Source organism: Petaurus breviceps, unplaced genomic scaffold (genome assembly GCF_028583685.1).
Source record: "Petaurus breviceps papuanus isolate PSGF00001 unplaced genomic scaffold, PetGlider_PUasm1.0 173, whole genome shotgun sequence".
In the NCBI taxonomy this organism is placed as follows: domain Eukaryota; kingdom Metazoa; phylum Chordata; class Mammalia; order Diprotodontia; family Petauridae; genus Petaurus; species Petaurus breviceps.
This window is the reverse complement of record NW_027185759.1, coordinates 20,198,010-20,221,314: the sequence shown is the minus strand read 5'-3', so window position 1 is coordinate 20,221,314 and position 23,305 is coordinate 20,198,010. Positions and strand designations below refer to the sequence as shown.

General features: G+C 44.1%; 1 protein-coding gene across 2 annotated transcripts in view; it reads left to right on the top strand.

Moving 5' to 3' along the window:
- The window catches only part of IFT80 (intraflagellar transport 80), a 122,424-nt gene extending 100,295 nt beyond the window's left edge, over nucleotides 1-22,129 (top strand). For both annotated transcript variants that reach the window (XM_069083489.1, XM_069083490.1), the window contains 5 exons: nucleotides 665-836; nucleotides 1,473-1,562; nucleotides 1,656-1,828; nucleotides 12,507-12,630; nucleotides 21,389-22,129. In XM_069083489.1, coding sequence (XP_068939590.1) covers nucleotides 665-836; nucleotides 1,473-1,562; nucleotides 1,656-1,828; nucleotides 12,507-12,630; nucleotides 21,389-21,496 — 667 coding nt within the window. In that variant the 3' untranslated portion in view covers nucleotides 21,497-22,129. The remainder of the gene's footprint in view (nucleotides 1-664; nucleotides 837-1,472; nucleotides 1,563-1,655; nucleotides 1,829-12,506; nucleotides 12,631-21,388) is intronic.
- Nucleotides 22,130-23,305: the final 1,176 nt, after the last annotated feature.

The window sequence follows — 23,305 nt, the reverse complement described above, 5'->3', positions numbered from 1 at the left end:
GTTCAGATTTGACCTCAGGCACTTATTAGCTGTGTGATCCTAAGCAAGTCACTTAATACTGCTTGCCTCAGTTTCCTCATCTGTAAAATGAGCTGGAGAAGGAGATGGCAAACCAATCCAGGATCTCTGCTGAGAAAACCCCAAATGGGGTCACAAAGAGTCGGACATCAATAAAATGTCCTAAAATGTCACTAAAAACAACAAAAAAAAGTTTTGTTAAGTTACTGAAATTCCTGTTGAACTTGACCTTTTAAAAGATTTATCTCTGAAGAGTTTTGTGGAATATTCGTCTAGAATCATCAAGGTCACTCTTTGTGTATCTGCTATTATTATAAAAATAACAGAAATGTGCAATTATCTTATTTTTATTAGTTCACATTTTAATAACTACATTTTTCAGTTCAAACTGTTTAGAGTCCCTAAATCCAAATGCTTCTCAAGCTAAACTCCAAATATGTACTGGTACATACAGTTCATTTTTATTATAAATGCTTCTTTTCACCTCTGAGTTTGAGGGTTCTGAAGGCAGTTAGCCCTGTGTGGATAAATAAGGCAAGATGTACAATTACCCCAAATCTGTCATAACCTGTCGAAAAATTTGTTCTTGGAATACAGTGCCCATTTTTTACTTTGAAGTAATTTAAGATGTCCATTCTTTTAACAGTGAATTCAGTAAAAATCCCCACATTGTGAGTTTTGTTGGCAATCAGGTAACCATAAGAAGGGCCGATGGCTCTCTGATTCACATCAGCATATCGCCGTATCCTGCTATTCTTCACGAGTATGTTAGCAGTTCAAAATGGGAAGACGCTGTAAGACTGTGCCGCTTTGTTAAGGTATGTTCAGTCGAGTTTAGTCCAGATGTTCCTGTTTCATATTGTATTGTCGGTGACTAGCACAGCTCTCGGGGCTAACGTGGAGCCTACAGTAGAGGGCCAAGAGACGGAGGACACGGGCATCGAGTTCTCCTTCCCCCAAAGGGGCTTCTTAGAGTCATTTCTTTTGGCATCAAGCTAGTGCTGGGGACAAGATCCTCCCTCAGATACCTGCTAGCTCTGGGTGGCCTTGGAACTCACTCAGCCTCTTCATCTGTAAAGTCAAATTAGACTCTGTGACTTCTGAGGCTCCTACAGCAGTGGGAGCAGCAACAGGAATAAGGGTCATTTTTAATTTTAAAAATTACTTTCTTTTGTAATTCAGAAAAAAACCAAAACTTTTTTTTCAGAAATTACTTTTAATTAAAATGAAAACCTCTATTTGGTGTTTCTGCCCTTATCCAAAGAGACTGTCCAGGAGCTAAAATTATTTTGAAGTTTATCCCTTGGCACACTTTGTTACAGAGTTTACTTTTGAAACCCAAACAGAATTAAAGCTATAATTTTAGTTCTGGTGCTTAAATTGTTTATTTTAATACAACTGAACTATTGAAAACTAAATGTCTGTTTGGATTTTTTTCTCCTCTTTTACTTTAGGAGCAGACAATGTGGGCTTGCCTGGCGGCCATGTCAGTGGCCAACAGAGATATGACGACTGCAGAAATAGCCTATGCGTCCATTGGCGAAGTAAGCTAACTATGCCCCGGGGTGTTTTTTAGCTTGATTTAAGCCATGCATCTTTCTCCCCTGCCCCTTCAAACACGTCTTCTCTTTTTCCAGATTGACAAGGTGCAATACATCAATTCCATCAAAGACCTTCCGTCCAAAGAGTCCAAGATGTCCCACATGCTGATGTTCAGTGGCAACATCCAGGAGGCAGAGATGGTCCTTCTTCAGGCAGGCCTCATCTACCAGGCCATCCAGATCAACATCGATCTTTACAACTGGGAAAGGTACTGAACAAACCAAGTAGAATTGGGTCAGAGCCCCGGGAGACATGCGTCCAGTGTGGCCTGGTGCCCTCCTGGGGATGGGTCACTCTGGGGCTGTGGTCGGACACACCTCCAACCTCCTGGCCATGCAGTTGAAGCAGTGATGGGATGAGGGCTTGGGAGAGTGAGAAGAGATTCCCCCTGACGATAGCAGGCTGGCATGTTCTCTGCCTCTTGCGAAAGACAAGCAAAGGTCAGTGCCTCGCCATGTGTCAGAAGCAGGACTTGAATCCAGGCCTTCCTGACCCCCAAGGTGAGCGCTTGATCTACTTTGCCATGCTGCCTTCTTGTACTGTTAACATAAAATTCAATTCATTATGGGTCTGGGATACCCTTTAGGCAACTCGGGGAGGCAGGATCTTTATCACCATTTGGGCAGCAGATCTAATAGCTAATAACAGCTCACATTTATATAACGATTACTGTGTGCCAGGCACCATACCAAGAGCTTTGCCATTATCATTTTATTTGATCCTCACAACAAACCACAGAGGGAGAGAGATGCTGGTATTGTTTTCATTTTACAGTTGAAGAGACTGAGGGAAACAAGTTAAGTGACTTGCTCTGGGTCACACAGCCAGTGATAGACCAGATCTGAACTCATGACTCCGTGTCCCCAAGCCCAGCACTCTATCAGCTTTGCAATTTACCTGCGCCTGGATTTAGACTTTCAGTGTTGGGCAGTGGGGGACCTCAGACAGTTTTTGAGCAGTGATAGGAGTGATAATCACATTAACATAGTAGGCAACCGAGGGTGGATTGGAATGGAGCATGACAGGAAGGGGAGGCTTGGTTAAAGGCCAGGGCAGGAGGTGGGTGGTGGTTGGATCCTAGTCAAGCTGACTTGACCACAAGTGACTGGGACAGTGACAGACATGGGGAAATCACAAAGACAGAATGTTTCAGCAGAAAGTGCTAAGCTCAGTTTTTGTTATTTTGAGCTTGAAGGAGTAAATCTAAGTGGTTCCGCCTGGGAGGAAGGTCAGAATTAGTGATAAAGAGCTGGACACATACTTGTCATCTGTACTGCTAATGTGGTAGTTAATTAGTTGTCTCCACAATCCGGCTCCCATATCATTTTGTAGCTTTATCATCGTGTACCAGTCATCGAGCCCAGATCCCATGCCATGCCTTGATGAGTGGCCCTGTGCTCCTGAAATGCAGAATGGTTGGAAGAAGTAGGGTTTATATCTGAAAAGAGATTGAGTCAATGCAGGGCTAGAAGTATGTGTACAGGAGAGTGAAGAAAGTTACCTGGGAAAGGGTCAGGTGAGAGCTCCAGGCAAAAGGTACAGGGAGAGAAGAACCAGTAGATAAAACAGCTGACAGACAATGACTGTGGTCTCCTCTTCCTCCTCTGGTCCTTGGCCCTTCAGCTGCTCCTCACAGCTTGGTTGGCTGTGTTTTGTTTTTGTGTTTTGTATGTCTGTGAGAGGATGGGGCACAAAGATATTTCTTAGTTAATTAAGGAAGTTTGTCATACAAATAGAAATTGCTTAAATCTCTCCAAGGTTTCCAACCGAGAATCTTTTTTCCTCTAAGTACTTTGTGACCATGTGGGTTATGGGCTATTTGTGAGAAGTAAGGCTAGGTGATGTGCCTCTTGCCCAGCTACAAATGGGTTAGCTGATTCTACTCAAATGCAAATAGCATTTAGGGCCATTCAAAACCATTAGGATTGTTGGCTCTGACCTCAGATTTGCAGGATAAACAAGCCTCTTGGCAGGAGCTAGTACTGCTTTTCTTTCCGTTTCTGATTCATCATGGCTAAGTTTTCAAAATCTTAAGGTTTCACTGTTGTCTTTAATATTTTTTTACATAGGTTCCAGAAACTTCACATTTACCTCACTTATCGTCCTCTTTTTAAATGTTTTGACGCTTTTTTAGCAGTTGGTTCCAGGTCTTAAAGAGAGAAAATACATCCTATATGTACAAGTTCATACATGTACAATGTTCATAAAGACACATCTGCCAATTTGTATTTGATCAGCCAAGACCTTATTAACCATAATTCACAATTACTCAATATAGAAAGGCATTTAAATGTTCCTTTTGGTAATTTGACAGTTTGCAAATAAACTAAATTTAGAATATTGGAAAAACTTGCTTTAATTTTTAAAATATATAACACAGCCATCTGCATTGCTGGATAAGCAGTATTGAATCTCTGGATAGAATGGCTCTTTAAAGTTTAAAGCTGTTATTCCATCCCTTTGGCACTGTCCTAGGCCTCAGGAGCACCTCCCCAATCAATGTTCCTACTTTCCTTCTTCTTTTTCTTAAAATGTGAAAACTGGACTGTTGTTGTAATGGGAAAAGTACTTTAAATTTTATTTTTAAATCTGCTTTTATTGAGGAACAGAAAGATGGAAAAAGTTACAGGGAGTTGATTATTCAACATACAATAGTGACTAATAAAGGAAATCATTTTTTCTTGCTAATATCTAAAAATAAAATGCATTAATATTAGATAACACTTAAGTTTATTTAATTAAGTCTGTAAATTATGTGGACCAGACAGATACATAATTCCAAGTATAGACTCTGTCTTGGGTAAATGTGGGTCTCCAATCTTTTTACCCATCAGAAAGAAACACTATTAAATGAAAAAGAAAACCAGAAACCATGTTTTTGGGAGGTATTTTGCTAATTCTTTACAGGCTTGCAATATTTTGTAGTAAAAAGACAGTGGAAAGCAGGCCAGATTTGAAGTCAGAAGGTTGGGTTTGAATCCTGACGGTACTGACTGGCACCTGTATAGCCATGGGTGACCCTCAAGCTACCAGAATACTTCAGCTTGGCCTTTTAGGGTGTTCTATAATCTGATGTGAAGACCTTACTTTTGGGGGACCCCTGACTATATATGATTTCACTGATGTAAGTATCTTGGTGTGAGGATACTCTCTACCAATGAAGATTTGAAACCATTGTGCAGTTTATATATTTAAGCAATTGCCTAGGGCGTCTTCGAGGTTCCAAGGAACTTGCTCATGTCACACAGCCAATAGGTTTCATCCATAACTTGACCCCTGACTCCAGGGACAGCCTTCTGTCTACCCTGTTGTGCTGCCTCTCAGCCTTAGTAACTGAACTCCCCAGGACACCCCTCAAGTCTTCTTACTGTCTTCTCCTCTCCCACTCATTTCTACTTTTGTACCTCCACTCCTAGCACCACTGCCCCCTGCCTCCCTATCTATAGGGAAACAGATTTTGGTTCTAGATAAGGGAAATCTTCCTGACAATCAGACATATCCCAGAATAGAATACTCTTTGTTGATAATCTCATCAGTTCTCATGGAGTCAGTCAACATCTCAGCCCATGATGATTCTCAGGTCTACTTACCTGTCTGTTCACTCGTAGTCTTTCATGTCCACTGCCTGTTGGACATCTCAGACTAAATGTTCCACAGACACTGAAAACTCAACGTGTCTAAGACTGAACTCTCCCCCCCGTCCTCACAGTGACCAGGGCTCACCGCCTCCCTTCCTCTCACTGCTCCGCACAGGCAGTCAGAGGTCAAATCCTGTCCTTTCCACCTTCCTGACATCGGTCATCTGTACCCCTGCTCTCCTCTGATTCTGCCGCCACCCGGGTGCAGGCCCTCACCCCTCACCTGTACTGTTGCTGTCATCTGCTCTTCAGTCTCTCCCTGTTCCAGTCAATCCCCTGCTTGGCTGATAAAGCGATTTCCTGACATGCAGACCTGTCCAGTGAACCCCAGTAGCTCCCTGCCACCTCCATGACCAAACACCAAATCCTGTTGGCTGTTCAGAGCCCTTTCTAAGGGGCCTCTCCCCACCTTTCCAGCCTTCTGTCTTACAGTCAGTCACATGCTCCGTGAGCCAGCAAGTGACGCCGGCCTCCTTTCTGCTTCTCAGACGTGATGTTCTGATGACTGACTGTCCCCATGCCCAGAATGCCTCCCTCCTCATGGTTGCACCCCGGCTGACATCCCTCCTGCTGCAGGCAGCCTTTCCAGAGGCCCCTCCCGTCCAGTGCCTTCTCTCCACTGATGGTCTCGAGTGGACTCTGTCTGTATCATGTTTGTGCAGAGTGATTCCGCACTGTCCTCCACGTTAACCAATGCCTGGCATATAAAATAACAGTAATGATGATACTAGTCGACAGCTTTTAAGCACCTATTGTGTGCCAGGCCCTGTGCTAAATGCTTTACAAATACTTCATTTCAAACTCACAACAACCCTGGGAGGTAGCCACTTATGTTGTCCTCATTTTACAGATGAGGAAACTGAGGCAGACAGGGTGAAGTGACTTGCCCAGGGTCACACAGCTAGTAGGTGTCTGAGGCTGAATCTGAACTCTGGCCTTCTTGCCTCCAGGCTCAGCACTCTATATATTGTGTCACTCCCCAGCTGCTACTTGTTGCCTGCCTGATTAAAGACCTCTAAGCAATTTCTGAACGACCTTTGGCAGTCATGGTGGAGGGGGAGCTCTGGGTCAGACGTGGTTTGTTCTCTCTGAGGTGCCTTCTGACCCAGGGATTTTCCTGTTCTGGTTCTGCTTTGCATCAGTCTTCTAGAACCTGCCTCCAGCTCAGGTCAGCGTGTCCTCTGCAGCCCCTGGTCTTGGGAAGTCACTGGGGCACCGAGGAGGAGTCGATGGGTAGATGAATGAAGCATTTATTTACTACCACAGATAGAAATAGAAAAGGGAGGGTCCCTCCTCATGGAGATCATATTTATTTTAAAAATTGTGTTATTTCATTTTCAGTTCCAGATTATTCCCTCCTCCCCTCCCTCACCCATTGGAAAGACCCATATACGGATATAAAGTCATGCAAAACAAATTTTCATATTAGTCATGTTCCAAAAAAAAATTTAAGGCAAGAAAAACAAAGAGAAGAAAACATGCTCTAGTCATTCTTCGCCAATCAGCTCTCTTTCTGGAGGTGGGAAGCCTTTTTCATGATGAACCCTTGGAATTGTTGTGAGTCATTGCACTGTCAGAGTTCCTGAGTCTTTCAGAGTTGACTCTCTTTATAATATTGCTGTTAGCACATAAATGGCTCTCCTGGTTCTGCTTAATTAGTTCTGTATCAGTTCGTAGAACCCTCCCCAGGTTTTTCTGAAACCAACCCCTTCATCATTCCTTACAGTTCGATAGTATTCCATCCCGTTCATCTTCCATAATTTGTTCAGACATTCGCCAATTGATGGGCATCCCCTTCAGTCTCCAATTTTTTGCCACCATGGAAAGAAAAAACTCTTGGTCTAATGCAGGAGACAGCGCGGTTTCAGCTGCAAGTCAGATAGCTTAGGGCATAGCAGCAAAGCAGATGGTAATGCCTCTTCTTTAGTATCGTTTATGTTGATAAAATCATACCGTTTTTCTGATGCTGAGCCCCATTTGACAGGACCAAGGACTTTGGGGCAAACACTTTCTTTTCTGTATCTCCAGTAGCTGTGGCTGTAGGCTGTGCAGGAGCATTCCCCAGGCTGCATCTCCATGGAATGGTGGCTGGGGAGCCTGGGCTGGAAGCATGGCTATTCCCAAGGCTCTTGGGTTCAGGGACCCAAGGGGAGATGTTAGTCAAGATGGTGGTGGTGTTCTGACCTCTCTGGTCTTTGCGGCCTCCTGTGTGTCTCTCAGGGTTCCTTGCCACTTCAGTGAGACGGCTTGTCTACTTTGTGGGTGGGGACGGTGGGCCTCTTCCCTGTTGGAGCTGCCTCCTTAGATGATGACCATGAAGGCTGAGCTGAAAGCTGGACTGGTGGTCTGGGCAGGGGCCCGAGTAGAGGGCTGCCATTCCCAGGGCCCTTGTGTCCAGTTGCCTCTTGGTGTTCAGCAGTTGTTGCTGGTGATGAGGAAGGTGGGCCCTTTTCCCACAGTTATTTCTCCATAATTGTTTTTTCCTTCAAAGAAGCCAGTTGGGACTGGCATGAAACCCAAAAGAGGAGGGATTATCAAGGAGAGAAGAGTGATTGAGAAGTCAAGGATGAGAATTGAGAACAGGCCACTGGAGTGGACCATTATGATATCGCTGGTGATCTTGGGGAGAAGAGGTTGGGTGCCATGATGAGGCCTGCAGCCAGACAGCGAGGGTTGAGAAGAGAGTGAGGGGAGAGGATGAGGAGACCGTGATTGTAGGTGCCAGGGAGGAGAGAGGTAGACTGGAGCAGAGCTAGTAAAGAGGCAGGGTCAGGTGAGGGTGTTGAAAGAAGGGGAGACCTGGCGTATTTGTAGGCAGCAGGAAAGACAGGCCTGGAGAGAGTGAAGATTAGAAGGAGCAGTCTGCTGGAGAAGTCAGGATGGAATAGGATCTTGGGCTCCTCGTAGAGGGGTCTGCCTTGGTAAGGAGATGGGTGTGAAGGCAGAGGTAGGGGCAGGAATTGGGCAGGCGAGTGAAGGGGAAGCTCATGGCAAGTGGCCTCATTTTTTTTCAGTAGTATGAGGCAAGGCTCCCATCTGAATAGATGGGGGAAGAGTGAGCCATGGAAGGCTTGAAGAGAACTGGGAAAGCCCCTTTGGGGAGTGGGAGAAGGTGTGAGGTGTAAAAGGATCACTGTGTAGCAGTGAGGGCCCAGTAGAGATCGCATGAAGTTGATTTGTCCTGGATCCGGTCAGCATGATTTATCAGCGAGTTCATGAACCCAGAAGTGGAGCTTTTGTAGGGAATGGCAGGATCCAGGGCATGGCCATCTTCAGATGTGGCCAAGGGCATGGAGGAGGAGCTCATGGAAAGGAGCAGGCCCCATGGTCAGGCTGTCTGGAGCAGTGTGAAGGGGGGAGGCCCCTGGTTGGAGGGCATGTGTGGTTCTAACATGGTGCATGCCAAATAATGCCACATAGATTGCAGAGGACAAGAGAGCTCCAACAGCTGGTGGGTCACAAATGTCTGTGCTCCCCGTGGTGCACGTGTTCCAGACGCAGAGGACCCCTGAGTGGGGAGGTAGCCAGTATGGCAGGGACGGAGACTGTGTCATGGGCACAAAGAGGGAATTAGACCAGAGGAGCATAAGGGGCCCTGTTTGTGGAAGTCTTTCACCATCGGACTAAGGCAGTAGGAAGCAGCTGAACAGTTGTGGGCAGGCGATGGATTGGTCTGTTCTTTGTCTAGATGATTCTATGGGAGATGGATGAGCCGGGACACATGGAATTGATCCAGTAGAATGATGTGATAGCTGCGAAGGCACTTGAGACATTTTTGTCATGTCTGCATTAGTAAATTATACAGATTTGTAAAAGAATAAGGATTTTTTGATATTCGGAGGACATTTTCTTTATAAAAACAACAACAATGAAACCCATGCTTTAGAATCACACATTTGGAGAGAGGCATCTGAGGCCATCGAGTCCAGCCTGCCCATTTCACAGATGCAAACAGAAACTTTAAGAGGCAGAGCCATGTAGCTGATAATCAGTGCTTTTCCACCATACCACACGTTGCTTGACGGGAAATCATTCATACAATTTCAGTTATGGATCTCTATAGCATGGTGGCTCAACCAGCTATGGGCACAGGGAAACGCACTGGCCTCTAGTAGGAAGGTTAGTGGCCAGGGGTCCGGGAGCCAGCTTTGATGGGCTAGAGGCAAGTGAGGCCTCAGTGTTTGCATCTATAAAATGAGGTCAGATGAGATGATCAGAGCCCTCCAAAGCCCCTTCCCACTCTCAGCTTCTGTAAAGCCCCTGGTAAGAAGCAGACTCACTTCCCCAGGTACTTCTGCCTTACACAGATTTAGATCTGGCTGTCACCCTGGTACCTGATGGGTGCTTATGCCTGGGAGCTGAAGGAGGTTCCTTGAGGCTGTAAAGGCCCAGCTCTTCAGCGCTTGACTCCTCTATGACTTTCTGTGGGTTAAACAAAGTGCTTGGGGTTTGATCGGGATATTTAAAAGATCATATTTTGAAATAACTTTATATGCAGCCTATTAAAATGAACATAGAGATCCATGGATTCCTTCCAGATTCAGAACCTAATGTCACATTTGTTTGGCTGCCAGATAACCATTTTAGAGCTGGAGACATTCTGTGACTCGCAAATAATTTGGAGTTAGTTGTCTCCTAAATGTAGTAAGGTATCACTGTCAACCCAACCTAGGCTTTTAGAGAACATTTTAAATAGCAATCCAGTAGGAAGGTAACATGCTATCCCATCCACTCCAGTAGGAGGGAAACATGCTATCCCATCCACTCCAGTAGGAGGGAAACACGCTATCCCATCCACTCTGGTAGGAGGGAAACATGCTATCCCATCCACTCTGGTAGGAGGGAAACATGCTATCCCATCCACTCCGGTAGGAGGGAAACATGCTATCCCATCCACTCCGGTAGGAGGGAAACATGCTATCCCATCCACTTGCTTTGTTTCCACCTGACACAAAGTATCTCTTCATGACAGTTTTCTTAAGTGCTGGACTCAAAGGAACACAGCCCTGTACTTAAGTCCATATCTCTGGTATGGGGAATTGAGTGAGTGCTGTTTTCTACTAGGAGAACTGCAGCTAAAATTTTGTTCTATCAAGAACTCCCCCCTCCATTTCCCTCCCTTCCCTCTCCTCGCCTCGCCTCCCCTCCCCTCTCAGACAGTAGAGACAGAGTAGAGAGTAGAATGCATGAGAAACCAGAATCTCAAAGTTCACAAAGCAAATTTTCCAGGCCAAGAACATAGGACCAGACTCCTGATCCCTGTGGATAAAGGAGGAAGGGGGGAAAAGATTCTCTTGTTTGGCATCTCTAATCTCAGGCCCCACCTTCAGAGCCTGTGCAAACCTTCTCCCTCCTCATGGACAGCCCTATTCCACTGTCTCCTCTTCCCCAGGTCTTAAGTGTTGGATGGGTTGGCTTTGTAGAGTAAGAGGGAACTATCCAGCTCCCTATCAGATACCCATGAATGGATATATATATATATATTTATTTATTCATAAATTCACCTAAGCAAAATGTAAGCTCCTTGAGGACAGTGATCATTTTGTGTTTGTTTTTTCTTTATGTCCCAAACACCCTGCACAGAGTCCTGCCCATCAGAGAAACCTAATGAATCTTTGGTGAGATGAATGAGAATGTTTTATCCACTGGCCATGTTGTCAGAAATAATATACAGTAAGAAATGAAGGAAGGGTGTGTGTGTGTATGTGTGTGAAAGTATGTGTGTGTGTGTGTGTGTGTTTTACTAATGAAATTGCCCAGATTTGGGGCATTTAGTTAGTGAGATTTATTTTTTCTTTAGTCAATTGCCTAGTAAATACTTATCTTCTGTAGAGTAAATCTCTGGAGCCAGGTCTTTGTTGCTTCCTATTGTATAATTTTTTTTAGAATCATAAGCCTCAGAATTGTAAAGATGGGAGAAAACTTAAGAATTCATCTAGTCCAGTGGCCTTGTTTAATGAATTAGGAGGTAGGACCCCAGAGAGTGGTGTAGACTTGCCCAGGATCACACAGGTACAAACCCAGGCCATCCAACTCAAGAACTTTGCCTACACGGTAGACAGTTTGGGCTAGAGCCTTGGGCTAATGTGAGAGCTCTGCTGCTCATGGGCTGTGGGCTGTACAGGGTGGGCAGGTCGCTTAGCTTCTCTGACCCTCCCTTCTCCCATCTGGGAAGAGGCCAGTCTACTCAACATGATCTTGGCTGCCAACTCTCGTGTTATAATAGATACTCTAGGTCTAGAGATTTCTGGGAGACCAGACATGATCAGAAAACAGGAGAGTGACTTCTGGGGATAGAGAGGAAATTATGCTTGTTTAAGGGTGTGCCAGTATTTGAGAAGTGCTGGGGTTTGTACAGTATAGACCCTTTCTTCATATTGATAAAAGAGATGATGGTGAGCAGCACTAACTGTAACTTCTGTAGACTGTAGTGTTACATGAGCCTTTCAATAGGTAGCACCATCTTTAATGTGGACCAAGGCCCAAACTCGGGTGCTGTGTGGGAAGAGTGCCCGTCCTGACTCTGACATGACCCGGGTGGCCTCAAGATGAGGCCCCTGACTTTCCTGAGTCTCAGTCCTCATCTGTGAAACGAGGGCAGTTGGGCTGTTAGCTGTGATTTAGAGGGTCCCTTCCTCTCCAAAATCTATTCTCCCATGATCCATTTAGTTCCACATTTTTTGGTTGATAAAATGTCCCTTGGAGAAATGATTTGGTGGTTCACATATGCTAGATGAGATCATATTAACTTGAAAGGATTTTTGTTAGTTATTAGAATAGCTCAGTGACCATTCATTCTTTTTCAAAGAATTTAGATGAGGATTTAGATTTTAGAAGGAAAGTTTTGCTATATGCTTTTTAACCTGTTAAGGCTTGAAAAAATTAGTTTAATTTGCTTGCTTCCAAAAAGGCTTTGAAGCTGCTGCCTAATTGTTAATACATTTATAGACTGATGGCAAGATATAGATTTAAAAAAAATTATAGTGGGTGAGAAAGGCCTGAATTTAGAGTTTAGCTGTCTCCTCAACAGGAGAAATCCTTGACTGACTTTTGAAATTGGCCCAGATTGATTGAATTATTTATTACATGGAAGAAGTGCGTGAAATTACCCAAAGTGATCCAACAGGATTGTGTGTTCCAGCCTGGTAAGAGTCAAAGTGAAAACAATAGGGTCGGTGTGGGCAGGGGCTGCCACCTTGGTGGGCTCGGCCTGGGCCCTTCATCCTCCCTCTTCATTTCTTCTCATAGGGCCCTTGAGTTGGCTGTAAAGCACAAGACACACGTCGACACAGTTCTTGCGTACCGGCAAAAATTTTTGGAGACGTTTGGTAAACAGGAAACTAATAAACGATATTTGCAGTATGCAGAAGGGGTAAGTATTAGTAAAAATTTAAATGCCGATGATATCTTATGTGAATGTAAGTAATAATTGGGTTAAAAAGAGTAATTTTCAAATCTTACTATAGTTGTTTTTAAATTTATTTACAGCCTTTCTTTATGACATGGCCCCAGTTTGACTTGTTTCCCCTGATACTTCTGGAATCTCCGCAATACTGTGACCAACCCTTATTTAAAAAAAATCATCATCAGCCACAAAATTCGTTTGTCATTAGCCCGTGCCTTTGGCCCTCGGTGTGGCGCTAGAGGCCTTGGGGATGCTTCCCTGAGCACCTGCTTCCAGAGTGCCTCTCAGTGAGGAGCCAAAGGGAGAAGTCACCACGAAGCTGGGGCCGTGAGACTGGGAGCTCCCTGAGGTCAGGGACTGTCTTGTGCCTTTCTTTGTATGCTCATCACTCAGGAGGGCTCCTGGCACTCCATACTTAGTGGCTGGCCACCAGAGACTATGAGCAGACCTGAAACATCTCTGTAGAAAGGCAGACCTTACTAACTCTAACCCAGACCCTTGGGACACCTCATCAGGCTCAGAAACTTAAACCCCTTCCTAATCCATCAGGTAGAACAAAGCTCCTCGTTGCACGACAGCACTAAGCAGTCTCGAAAACTCCCAGGCCCACAGGAGGGGGTGGGAGGCTCACCCTTGGGGGCAGTGGTCTGTGATCAGACTCCTGTGTGCAGTGCTGTCATTCCTTTTCATTACTGTCAACATGTGTTATTGTATTGGTCTGAATGTAGAGTACGCTTCTTCCACCCAGAGCTGGCTTGTGCAAGACCTGAGCACCACCTAGAATTTGTGTTCTTTTTTTTCCTTTCAGAAAGATCCCATTTTAGTGCATGTATCCCGCATGCAGACAAGGATGATCAATGTTATCTTATGCTCTTTAGAAAAGAGAGCCTTGGCCTTCCAGCAGAAGTCTGCATTCTTACTTGGTTTTCTGATTCACCGTCTTACAAATCCTCTTGAGATACAGAACTTCTTAGTATCAAGGATTAATTTATTGATTGTGTATTTGTTGTTAGTAAGTCAAATGAGAAGTTAGGAGGCAGCTTTTTAATACAAGGAGTATCTTTAAGTATTTCTTATCTCTGTGTCCTTTAAGTAGAGGGGTTACTTTTATTCTTTCCACCATTATGTTTGAACTTCCTACTTTTTCACAAAAATTCCAGAACCAGAAGACCTCTCAGGCTTCCTGTCTTCCCCGTTTCTTTGTTTCCCATTGGAGAAAACTGAGACCCAGAGACAGGGGATGAGATTTGCCCAGGATCACAAGTGGCAACCTTGAACTCAGGGCTCCTGATTTCTGATTCAGTTTCCTTTACATGTTACTGCACTGTCCCTAGCTCTTCTTTTGAAGGTAAAGTAATTGGAGACTTAGCTAATTAATGGACAGAGGCCATTTTCCTCTCCTGTGAGGGAATACCCAATATCAGTGTCAACCTTGGAAAGAGTGATTATTTAAGGTAACTGCTTTCCGTAGAGGAATCTTAAAAGTCACATGTTATGTGATTCTGATCTTAGGAGGACACCACCTATCATTAATAACATTCATCTCATTTGTTCCTTACAACAGCCTGTCCTAGGGATTAGGTGCTAGGATTATTACCCTCTTCTTGGAGAGGGGAAAGCTGAGGTTGCAAGCAGTTGGGTGCCTTTCCCAGGGTCACACTGCTGGGAACTGCCCAAGGCCCAGTGTCCTCTCTACTCCCTCATGCTGTTTCTGTAAAACTCAGGAGAACTTGTGGTTCAGTCACTCATAATTGTGTTGTGTGATGTCTCAGTCTCAACTCTGGTCCCCAGAAGATGCCGATCTCTCCATGGACCCTACTGGGCTTGGGTTCTTTGGTAATTCAGTGGTTACTGATGGAATGGACTCACACCAAGGAGGCAGCTGGAAGGCACCACCCTGTTCTGACTGTCATGTCAGCCCTTCCATGTTTGCTTTTTCTCCTTGGCTTCTCCACTTAACTTGGTCAGAGAGCCAAGATCCCACGTGGTGATTAAGAAGGTTCAAGACACAAAGAGCCATAGTTTCTGGCTAATTTAATCATTTTGTTAATAATGCCAGCATTTTAATAAAAGGATAGTCATTTGGCAGCTGTCTTAGACCAAAGACAGTCAAGGGGTGGCTCATAGTTTATATGCCCATTTGGAAGAGGAGTGGTAGTCAACTCTGGTTAATAGTTAATGATAGAATGGATATTACAATGAGGGGCTGACCCCGATTATTCATCCATTTTTAAGTTCCCCTCAGACTTGGGCAATCTATTCAAAGAATGTATGTCTCACCCAAGTCTGAGTAGAACCAATGGCTCATCTGCCTGGGTGGAGTCTGAACAAGATAGTCCAGACTCATCAGCTGTGTCCTTTAAGAGACTGAACTTTTTAAAATGAGGACTTTAGAACAAGGAAAGAACTCTGTAATATAACTTTGGTGTCATCAGAAGAATTTCAGTGATGGATTGTAGACCGCGAGGAGAGAGAACACAGAGTGCTCAGGGAGGACCCTGTTTTAAGGAGCTCCCCAGTGCTTGATTTCCACGAATACATGAGATCACATTAGATAAACCAGCTTGAAAGCCAAAAACACCTGTACAGGTATCTCAAAAGTAAATCTCTGTGATCCTCAAACCCAGCTTAACTTTTGATTATCCATAGTAAGGGAAGAGACCCTCAATGGATGAATGAATGAAAGGGTGAGCACTTAGTGTGTGTGCCAGACACAAAATGGAGGCAGTGCCTGGCCTCAAGATGCTTTCTTTCTAATAGAGGGGAACAGCACACATACTGGAAGTGAGGACCAGGGAGAGAGATCTGGGGAGTCACAGAGATAGTGAAAATTGATCCCATAGGGCAGGTGTGTCCTTACTGGGAACAATGGTATGGATATAATTACTCTTTCCAGAGCAAGAGGTGGTTAATGGGAGTGAGAGGGCTCTATGTGAGAATGGGCAGTTGGTTAAGCTGGTAAGCATGGTGTGGTTTGGGGCTTAGGGTCAGCTAGAGCTAGTGATAGAATTACCTGTGCTTTCCTGAACATCTGAGGCAGCCAAACCCCAGGGTGAGGGTTCCAAAACTCCCAAACCAAAGAAATGCTGCAAAAATCGTCTTTAATTTTGGAGTATAACCTGAACATTGATAATTATATGATCATCACCATTGTGGAATATTTATTAAGTTTCTTAGCACAGGATGATGGATGCTTCTTAGACCACACAGAAGTGAGTCTTGTTCCAGTGAGCGCGCTGAGGTGGAAAAATAAACACACCTTCTTTCTGGTCAGCTCAGTTTTGAAGATAAAGGGTTTTCTTTCATATCAGAACCCAAACTGAAACACACAAATTCTGAAATTAACTTTTGTACTACAGTCTGCTTCAAAGACCCTCTCGCTGAGAAGCTTTCTGGACTGCTTGTTTAGTGACAATGACCACCTTGCTTTAGACATGGGTAGATGATTTCATCTGACCTGCAAAAAAGGACTTACCGAGGTGTGTGGAGGGGAGGACTGATCTCTGTACCACATGGGCTTGAAGTTGATCAGTATAAAAATGGAGAGTTTCAGGGCAGCTAGGTGTCACAGTGAGTAAAGTGCTGGCCCCAGAGTCAGGAGTACCCAAGTTCAGTTCCGGCCTCAGACACTTACACACACACACACACACACACACACACACACACTTACACACACACACTTACACACACACACACACACACACACACACACACACACTAGCTGTGTGACCTTGGGCAAGTTACTTAACCCTGGTTGCCCTCCAAAAAGCAAAAAAAAAACCAAAACCAAAAAACCCCAGAGAGTTTGGGTTTCTTTTCTGATCAGGCCTAACATTACTTTGTAAAGCTCCACGTAGATGTTTCTTCTAAGAAACTCATTGTACTTCTCTGAGTCATTGACGCCCTGGACAGCAGAGTATTGAGTTTGGCACAGAGCAGTCCCATCACTGGTCTTGCTAATGACTATTATATGACATGATGGAAAAGGTGTTGACCTTGGATTCAGAAGGCCTGCTTGGGGTCCCAGCCCTGGTGCTTCTGCCATACCTTGACTCTGAACACATCATCTTACCTGTTTCAACTTGTCTTTCCTTATCTGTATAATAGATATGATAATAGTCATGCTCTGTATTTCAAAGAGTTGTGAGAATCTTTACGAAGCTTGAAACTCTACAGAAAGGTATGCTGCTATAGTTGTTACCTCTCTGGAATTCATCATTAAAAGATTTCCTACTCCATGGTCTTTAGCAGTGGTCCAAAGTGGGGTTCCTGGAGTTCCCCCAGTGGGGACCAGCCAGTCAGAGGGTGAGAAGATAAGTTCTATCCTACTCTCCCTTCAGTATCACTATACCTTCCTGTGTCCCCCAAGCACCCTTCCCTTCTGCTGCCTCCCACCTCCCCATTTCTGAGTCAGCTGTGGGCACTCCCCACAGACAGCCATCGCTCAGGTGCCATTGGGAGCATTCTGCCCTCAGGTGACCTCATGACTGAAGTTGGCATGGTGGCAGTGATCAGTGAGTGAGACCCTTACTCCTTTTTGTTTTGCATGGGTTAGGATGGGCAGGCTTGAATGGATTAGGAGCTGGACCACAGATAGCATGATGTTACACTTTTCTCCCAAAACCTTCCCCTCTTCCAAACTTCCCTGTAGGCATCAAGGGTCACCCAGTTTTTCTCAGCTTCTGGGTCATAGCCAACCATGTATCCATCCAGCTAGCAAATCTTGCTGCTTCTATCTTTGCAATATCTCTCCCATACACCCCCTCCTCTGACACTGCCACCCCCTGGCACATGCCCTTACTGCCTCACACCTGGGTGGTTGTAGTAGCTCAAGTCGGTCTTTCTGCCTCAAGTATTCACTCACCCCAATCCATCCTCTGCTCAGCTGCCAAATTGATTTTTCTAAAGTGGAGGTCTGACCACATCACTCCTATACTCAGTAAACTCTAGCTTTATCCATCCTACTCCCACTAGGGAGTCCACACTCCCTATTGACTATGAGATCGAATATTATTTCATCTTTATGCCATCCTTTTAACTCTCTATTTTGTGTAAGTTTTATAATGTATATAATTTATGTGTAAATATAAATATACAGATTGGAGGTATGTGCTCAGAAATGTTAAATGATAAGGGTTAGTAATCAAAACCATTTGGAAACTGCTGGTCTTCAGTGTCAATAAAAAATAGTTTTCACAAACTGGATAACCGCCAAAGTAAAACATTTATTTTCAATAATATAATAGCTTTCAAGTGGTAGTCTTATTTGTAGGCTATGAAGCGCCTCATGTGGATGTGGGCACTTTACTTGATGACTTCTGGTGAATGACAGGTGTCTGGTGGGCCATCAGTGAATGGTCTTATCGGGATTGATTTCAGCAACGTGTGTGAGCTAATTTAGGTCTGGAGGACAACCTACAGGTTCGTCAAACTTGGTCTCCCTCTCACAAAAATTATTGTTCAATGTGAATAAAAAACATTTTGCTATTAAAAAAAATAATTGTTATGATCTCAGTGAAAAATGAACCCTTCAGGTACTTTAATGTTTGTTGCACCTTTCCATGAGTGGGTTGTTAAGTCTTGGCACAGACCTCCATTTAGTACCAACAGTAATGGAACCCTTCTAATTCCATTCATTGCATATAATATATATAAGGTATATGAAGAATATTTTTTGTCCACAAAAGGTAAAACCATTAAACTTTAACTTGGTTCTGTCAACATATAACACATATGTGTGTGCTTATATAGACATATACATACATACATTTGTGGTCTGATTGGCCACAGTCGGACACACTGAAACTTAACTCTAGTGTAGTGATGTCATTTTGGTCCTCTTCAAAACAAAGGACAGAACAACCAGCCACATGTGTATGTATGCACATACACATACACAGGTGTTTATATGTGCGTATATACGCACATATACACGTATGTGTGTATGTGTTTTGTAAGACTCTCCTGAGCACCCAGTTACTCGAGATTCTTAAATTTTGAGCCAAGTATAGGAGAGCAGGTGGTATCTCCATTCTGTGCTATCACCCTTCCCCCATTCTGTCCCTCCATGCCCACTGGAAGTCTGGTTCACTTTGGACTTGGGACCACGAATTTAGTCTTGCTTCTTCAAAGATCGTTTCCAGTTCATCTTAGGATCTGAGCTTTTGTTTGTCTCCCTCTGGACAGGACACACACTGCCAGACTGACCCCAGAGTTGACTCGGCCCTACCTGTACTCTCTGTGCGGGAATCCCTTCGAGGATGGGCCGAGTCTCGCTCTAGTTACCCACAAAGTGGGTTCCTGGGTCTCTCTCTTGGAACTGTGAGCTTGAAGATGGCAGAGCAAGGTGATGGTAGTGGTGGGGAAAGTCCCACAAGGCCACTTATCTAATGATCTTTGGTGTCCCCCTTGTAGCCTCCCATAATAAATAGACTTCAGGAAAAAACTCAATCGAAAACAGGATTTTTAAAGTCTTTTGTGTCAGGTCTGACGGAAGGAAGTCATTACAATCTTAATGATTACAAAAGTGAAGAAAAAAAAAGTCTGCAATAGAGGGAAAATACCACATCATCTTGGTTTCCTTGACATTATCTTTTAAAGGCCTTCATTTTTCAAATATCATAGTAAATCCAGTGAATAACAACTTTATCACACTAAGAGAATTTTTACACATTCCTAATAGACAACTCTCCAGTCAGAAGTGAAAAATATGAGTAGTAACTAAGCAGATTATCTGTTTATTGGTCTATCTATACGTATGTGCACACACACACAGATACATACACACATTTAAAACACTTCATCAGACTTGTAAACTAGAGCCATCATAGACATAGCATCATGATTCTCTTGTTATTGTGATGTTAATTAAATCTTCATAAATAGGAAAAGGGCAGGATTTTTATGAACCACAAACACACCAGTGCAGCTTATGTAGCAGCTTACATTTCTGTGGCACTTCTGAGTTTATGAAACACTTTCAACAGTCCAGAGTGGGAGGTAGTACAGGTGCTACCATCTCCATTTTATTGATCAGGAAACTAAGGCTAAGAAAGGTGATGAAGTCTTCTGCACTCTTGCATCAGACTGAGGAAGGACAGAAACTTTTTTTTTCTAGCAGCTGCAGGAAGCCCCTGAGAGCTTTTGAGACCTGGGCAGAGTCAGATCCTTGAGCTCTAGAAAGATCACTCTGGCCACAGGATACCCCAGACAGTAGAAATGCAGTGCCCTTTGGTCTGCCCCCCCCCCATTTTGCAGAAGGGCTTTCATAGAGGATACCTGTTCTGGGTTCAAGTTTATACACCTAAAATGTGAAAACATGAGCGCCTACCTATGCAATAGCTAATAGGCAGCATTTATATAGGGCTTCAGGGTTTGCAGAGTACCAACATTTGTGATTTCATGTGATCCTCCCAATAGGTGCTATCATTACTCCCATTTTGCAGATGAAGAAACTGAGACTGACAGAGGTTAAGTGACTTGCCCAGGGTCACACAGCTAGTAAGTGTGTAAGGTAGAATTTGCACTCAAGTTCTAGACTCCACCTTTCACTCATCTGCCAGGGTCTAAAATTAGCTCAAAGCAAAGACATTTACTAGAATAGCATCGTAAGAAGATTTACAAAAGAACGTTTCTCAGCATGAAGGAAGGATGGAATGAAATAAGCATGTATTGAGTACCTGCTGTGTGCCGGTGCTGTGCTGAGAGCTTTAACCCTCACCACAGCCCTGGGAGAGAGGTGCTGTTGTTCTCCTCATTCCCAGATGAGGATACTAAGGCAGACGGGTCCGCTCTCCCACAAACTTAGTGACCGAAGGGACCCACAAAGAAGCCTTAGGTTTAGATAGACTCATTGACATGGCGGTGAAGAGAGGCCCCCTGCAGATTTAGTTACACCTCCACTGGGCCCTCACTGCTACTGGGCAGTCCTACACACCCTCCTTTATCGACTCACTGTCTCAGTCTCTACAGGGACTCTTCAAACATGGCATGAAGTCCTAAGAACCTCTGCCCTCCACCCCCACATGGCGTTGTCCTGTGATGCCATCGAGACAGACAAATTTCAGGAAAGGAGAAAGAAATCTAGTAGGACCTTTATGAAGTAATGGAAAGTAAAAACCCTGGAGGATGAAGGAAGGATCCTCTTGAGTGTGGCCTGAACAACCAGAGAGGAAATGCAAAAGAAAAAGACATTAAACCGTTCATCTGGGTAGAAACCTGGGAGGGAGGAGGCTACTGGAGAGCTGCGGTGCTTTTATGCATTGAAATTAACTGTGAACTTCCCTAAGCAAGATGAGTGAGTGAGACTAATGTTCAGCATCACGTCTAGAACAAAGCATTATCTCCCCATGACGAGGGGGTGAGTTTCTGAGGTGTGGTCTTTGTCTACATTGAACCTGAAGCTGGTGCAGCCTCGAGACGGGTGATCTGAAGAGTCACAATTCTCTTTGCCACCCTGGCCACCACCAATTCTCTTTGCCACCCTGGCCACCACCAGCCAGGCCAGCTTGGTATAAATGACTTTTATTCTCAAGAGATTTGTTATTTTGAGGTACAATTACTACTTGCTATGCAGCTGCTCCAAAAAAGCAGCCTCCTGCTTTGTCTGAATCTCGGTTGCCCCCTCAGATAAGCCTGGGAGGTGCCCTCCAATGTTACCTTTGTTGCTCGAGGGAAACTGTCAGCAAAGATAAAATTAACACTCTCCTGCTTTTCATTTCTGCAGCTCCAGGTAGACTGGGACAAAATCAAAGCCAAGATCGAGATGGAGATTACTAAGGAGCGGGAGCGGTCCTCTAGCGTCACGGGCAAAAGTCTGATGGCCAAGCACTGATGGCTCTGGGGTCGCTGTCCATGCTTGGGAGCCCTGCCACAGGTGGATCATTAGCATTGGTGCTTAGAGTTTTCTTCTAAAGTAGAGAGTGTCATATAATTTTTCTCATATACACAAAGTTCTTATTGAAATCACCAAGAAGGGCTATGACAAAGCTCCAAAGCTATGTCTGGACCAAGTTAATGTGTTTCAGGATTATCTGTATCTGGGACTTTTGGAAGTGGCCTACACCATAGTTGCATAAGATTTGGGATTCAATATAATTTTCACCATTGTTTCTTGCAAGATGTTAGAATGCTTTGGAAAGTGTTGTGAACAACAGTGCTGCTAATTTGTCACGTTTGCCTGCATGCCTGGCACCTAGATTCTGTGCCTCACTTAAGTGAGATTTTACCATGAACTTTTTTTTTTAAATTAATCTATCGCAGTAGCTTTTCTTCAGTTATTATGGCCTATCAGTTGTTAAAATGAATATAAACAAATCTTTACATACTTATTTCCTATGTTAACACTAAATAGTTTTGTACCTTTTACGAATTTAAATGTGACATAATGATAGCAAATACTGTTAAACACAAATATTTCTTCACCTTTCATAAATTTATTAAATAAAAGATAAGTTTATTCAGTAAAGTGCATTTATACTTATCACTTAATGCTTTCATCAAAGAGACCTAAACTATTTTAGCTAAGTATCTGTAGGATTCTTTTTCTGAAAACTTGTTAATGGATGGTGTTAAAATACTGAATGTAATATCACAGAGGGCTGGGTGAGTTGTGCAGCTGGCATATTTAATCAGTGACAGCTAAGTTTCTGTAATAAAAGGAATGTGTAAACAGGTTAGAATCTGGGACACTCTCCCTATTTCTAATATAATAATACCCCCCACCAAAAGTGAGCTCCTTAAGTGGTAGGGGTCAAGTCCTTGTGCTTAGATAGGATGTGGATTGTGCTTCATCGCCTCTCGGCACTCCTCAGCCATTTTTAAGTTCTAATTTCCCTCTTGGCCCTGTTCCCGACTTTGCAGACTTCAGTCTGTCTCTGCAGCTGTCTCATCCTCCAATTTCCCTCAGCTCTGGAGCCTCACTGCACCCACCTTATGAGCCCTTCTCACTCTGTGATGGCCCTTTACAAGGCCCCTTCCCCTTCTCCCATGGTGGGAGCCCAGGCTGGCCAGCCTTTCTTCATTTCCCCTCCAGCTCTACCTGACTTTTTCAGCTTCAAAACCATGCCCCCCCCCTACTGTGGGAACCTCCATTTCTATATCTCTGTCTCTGTCTCTCCTACCCCTTTTCAACTCCCTTTTGTGTGTTGCCTTCCCCTGTGAGAATGTGAGCTCCTTGAAGGCAGGCAACTCTCTTTTTTGTTCTCTTTGTTTCTCAGGAACTGGCAGAGTGCCTGGTAAATAGTAAAGGTTAATAAAAGTAACCGGGGGGTGCCACAATGCACAGAGCTCAGGCCCTGGAATAAGGAAGACCTGAGGTCAAATGTGACCTCAGACACACTGACTGTGACTCTCAGCAAGTCACTAAATTTCTGTCTTTCTCAGTTTCATCAACTTTAAGGTGGGTATAATAATAGCACAACCCTCCTAGGGTGGTTGTGAGGATTAAAGGGGATATTTGTTAAAGTATTTAGCACTTAATAGGTCCTCTTCTCCCTCCCTCCATCCTTCCTCCTTCTTTCTTTCTTCCTTTCTTTTTTCTTCCCTCCTTCCCCACTCCCTCCCTTTCTTCCTTTCTTCGTTCCTCTCTCTCTCCTTTCCTTCCTTCCTTCCTTCCTTCCTTCCTTCCTTCCTTCCTTCCTTC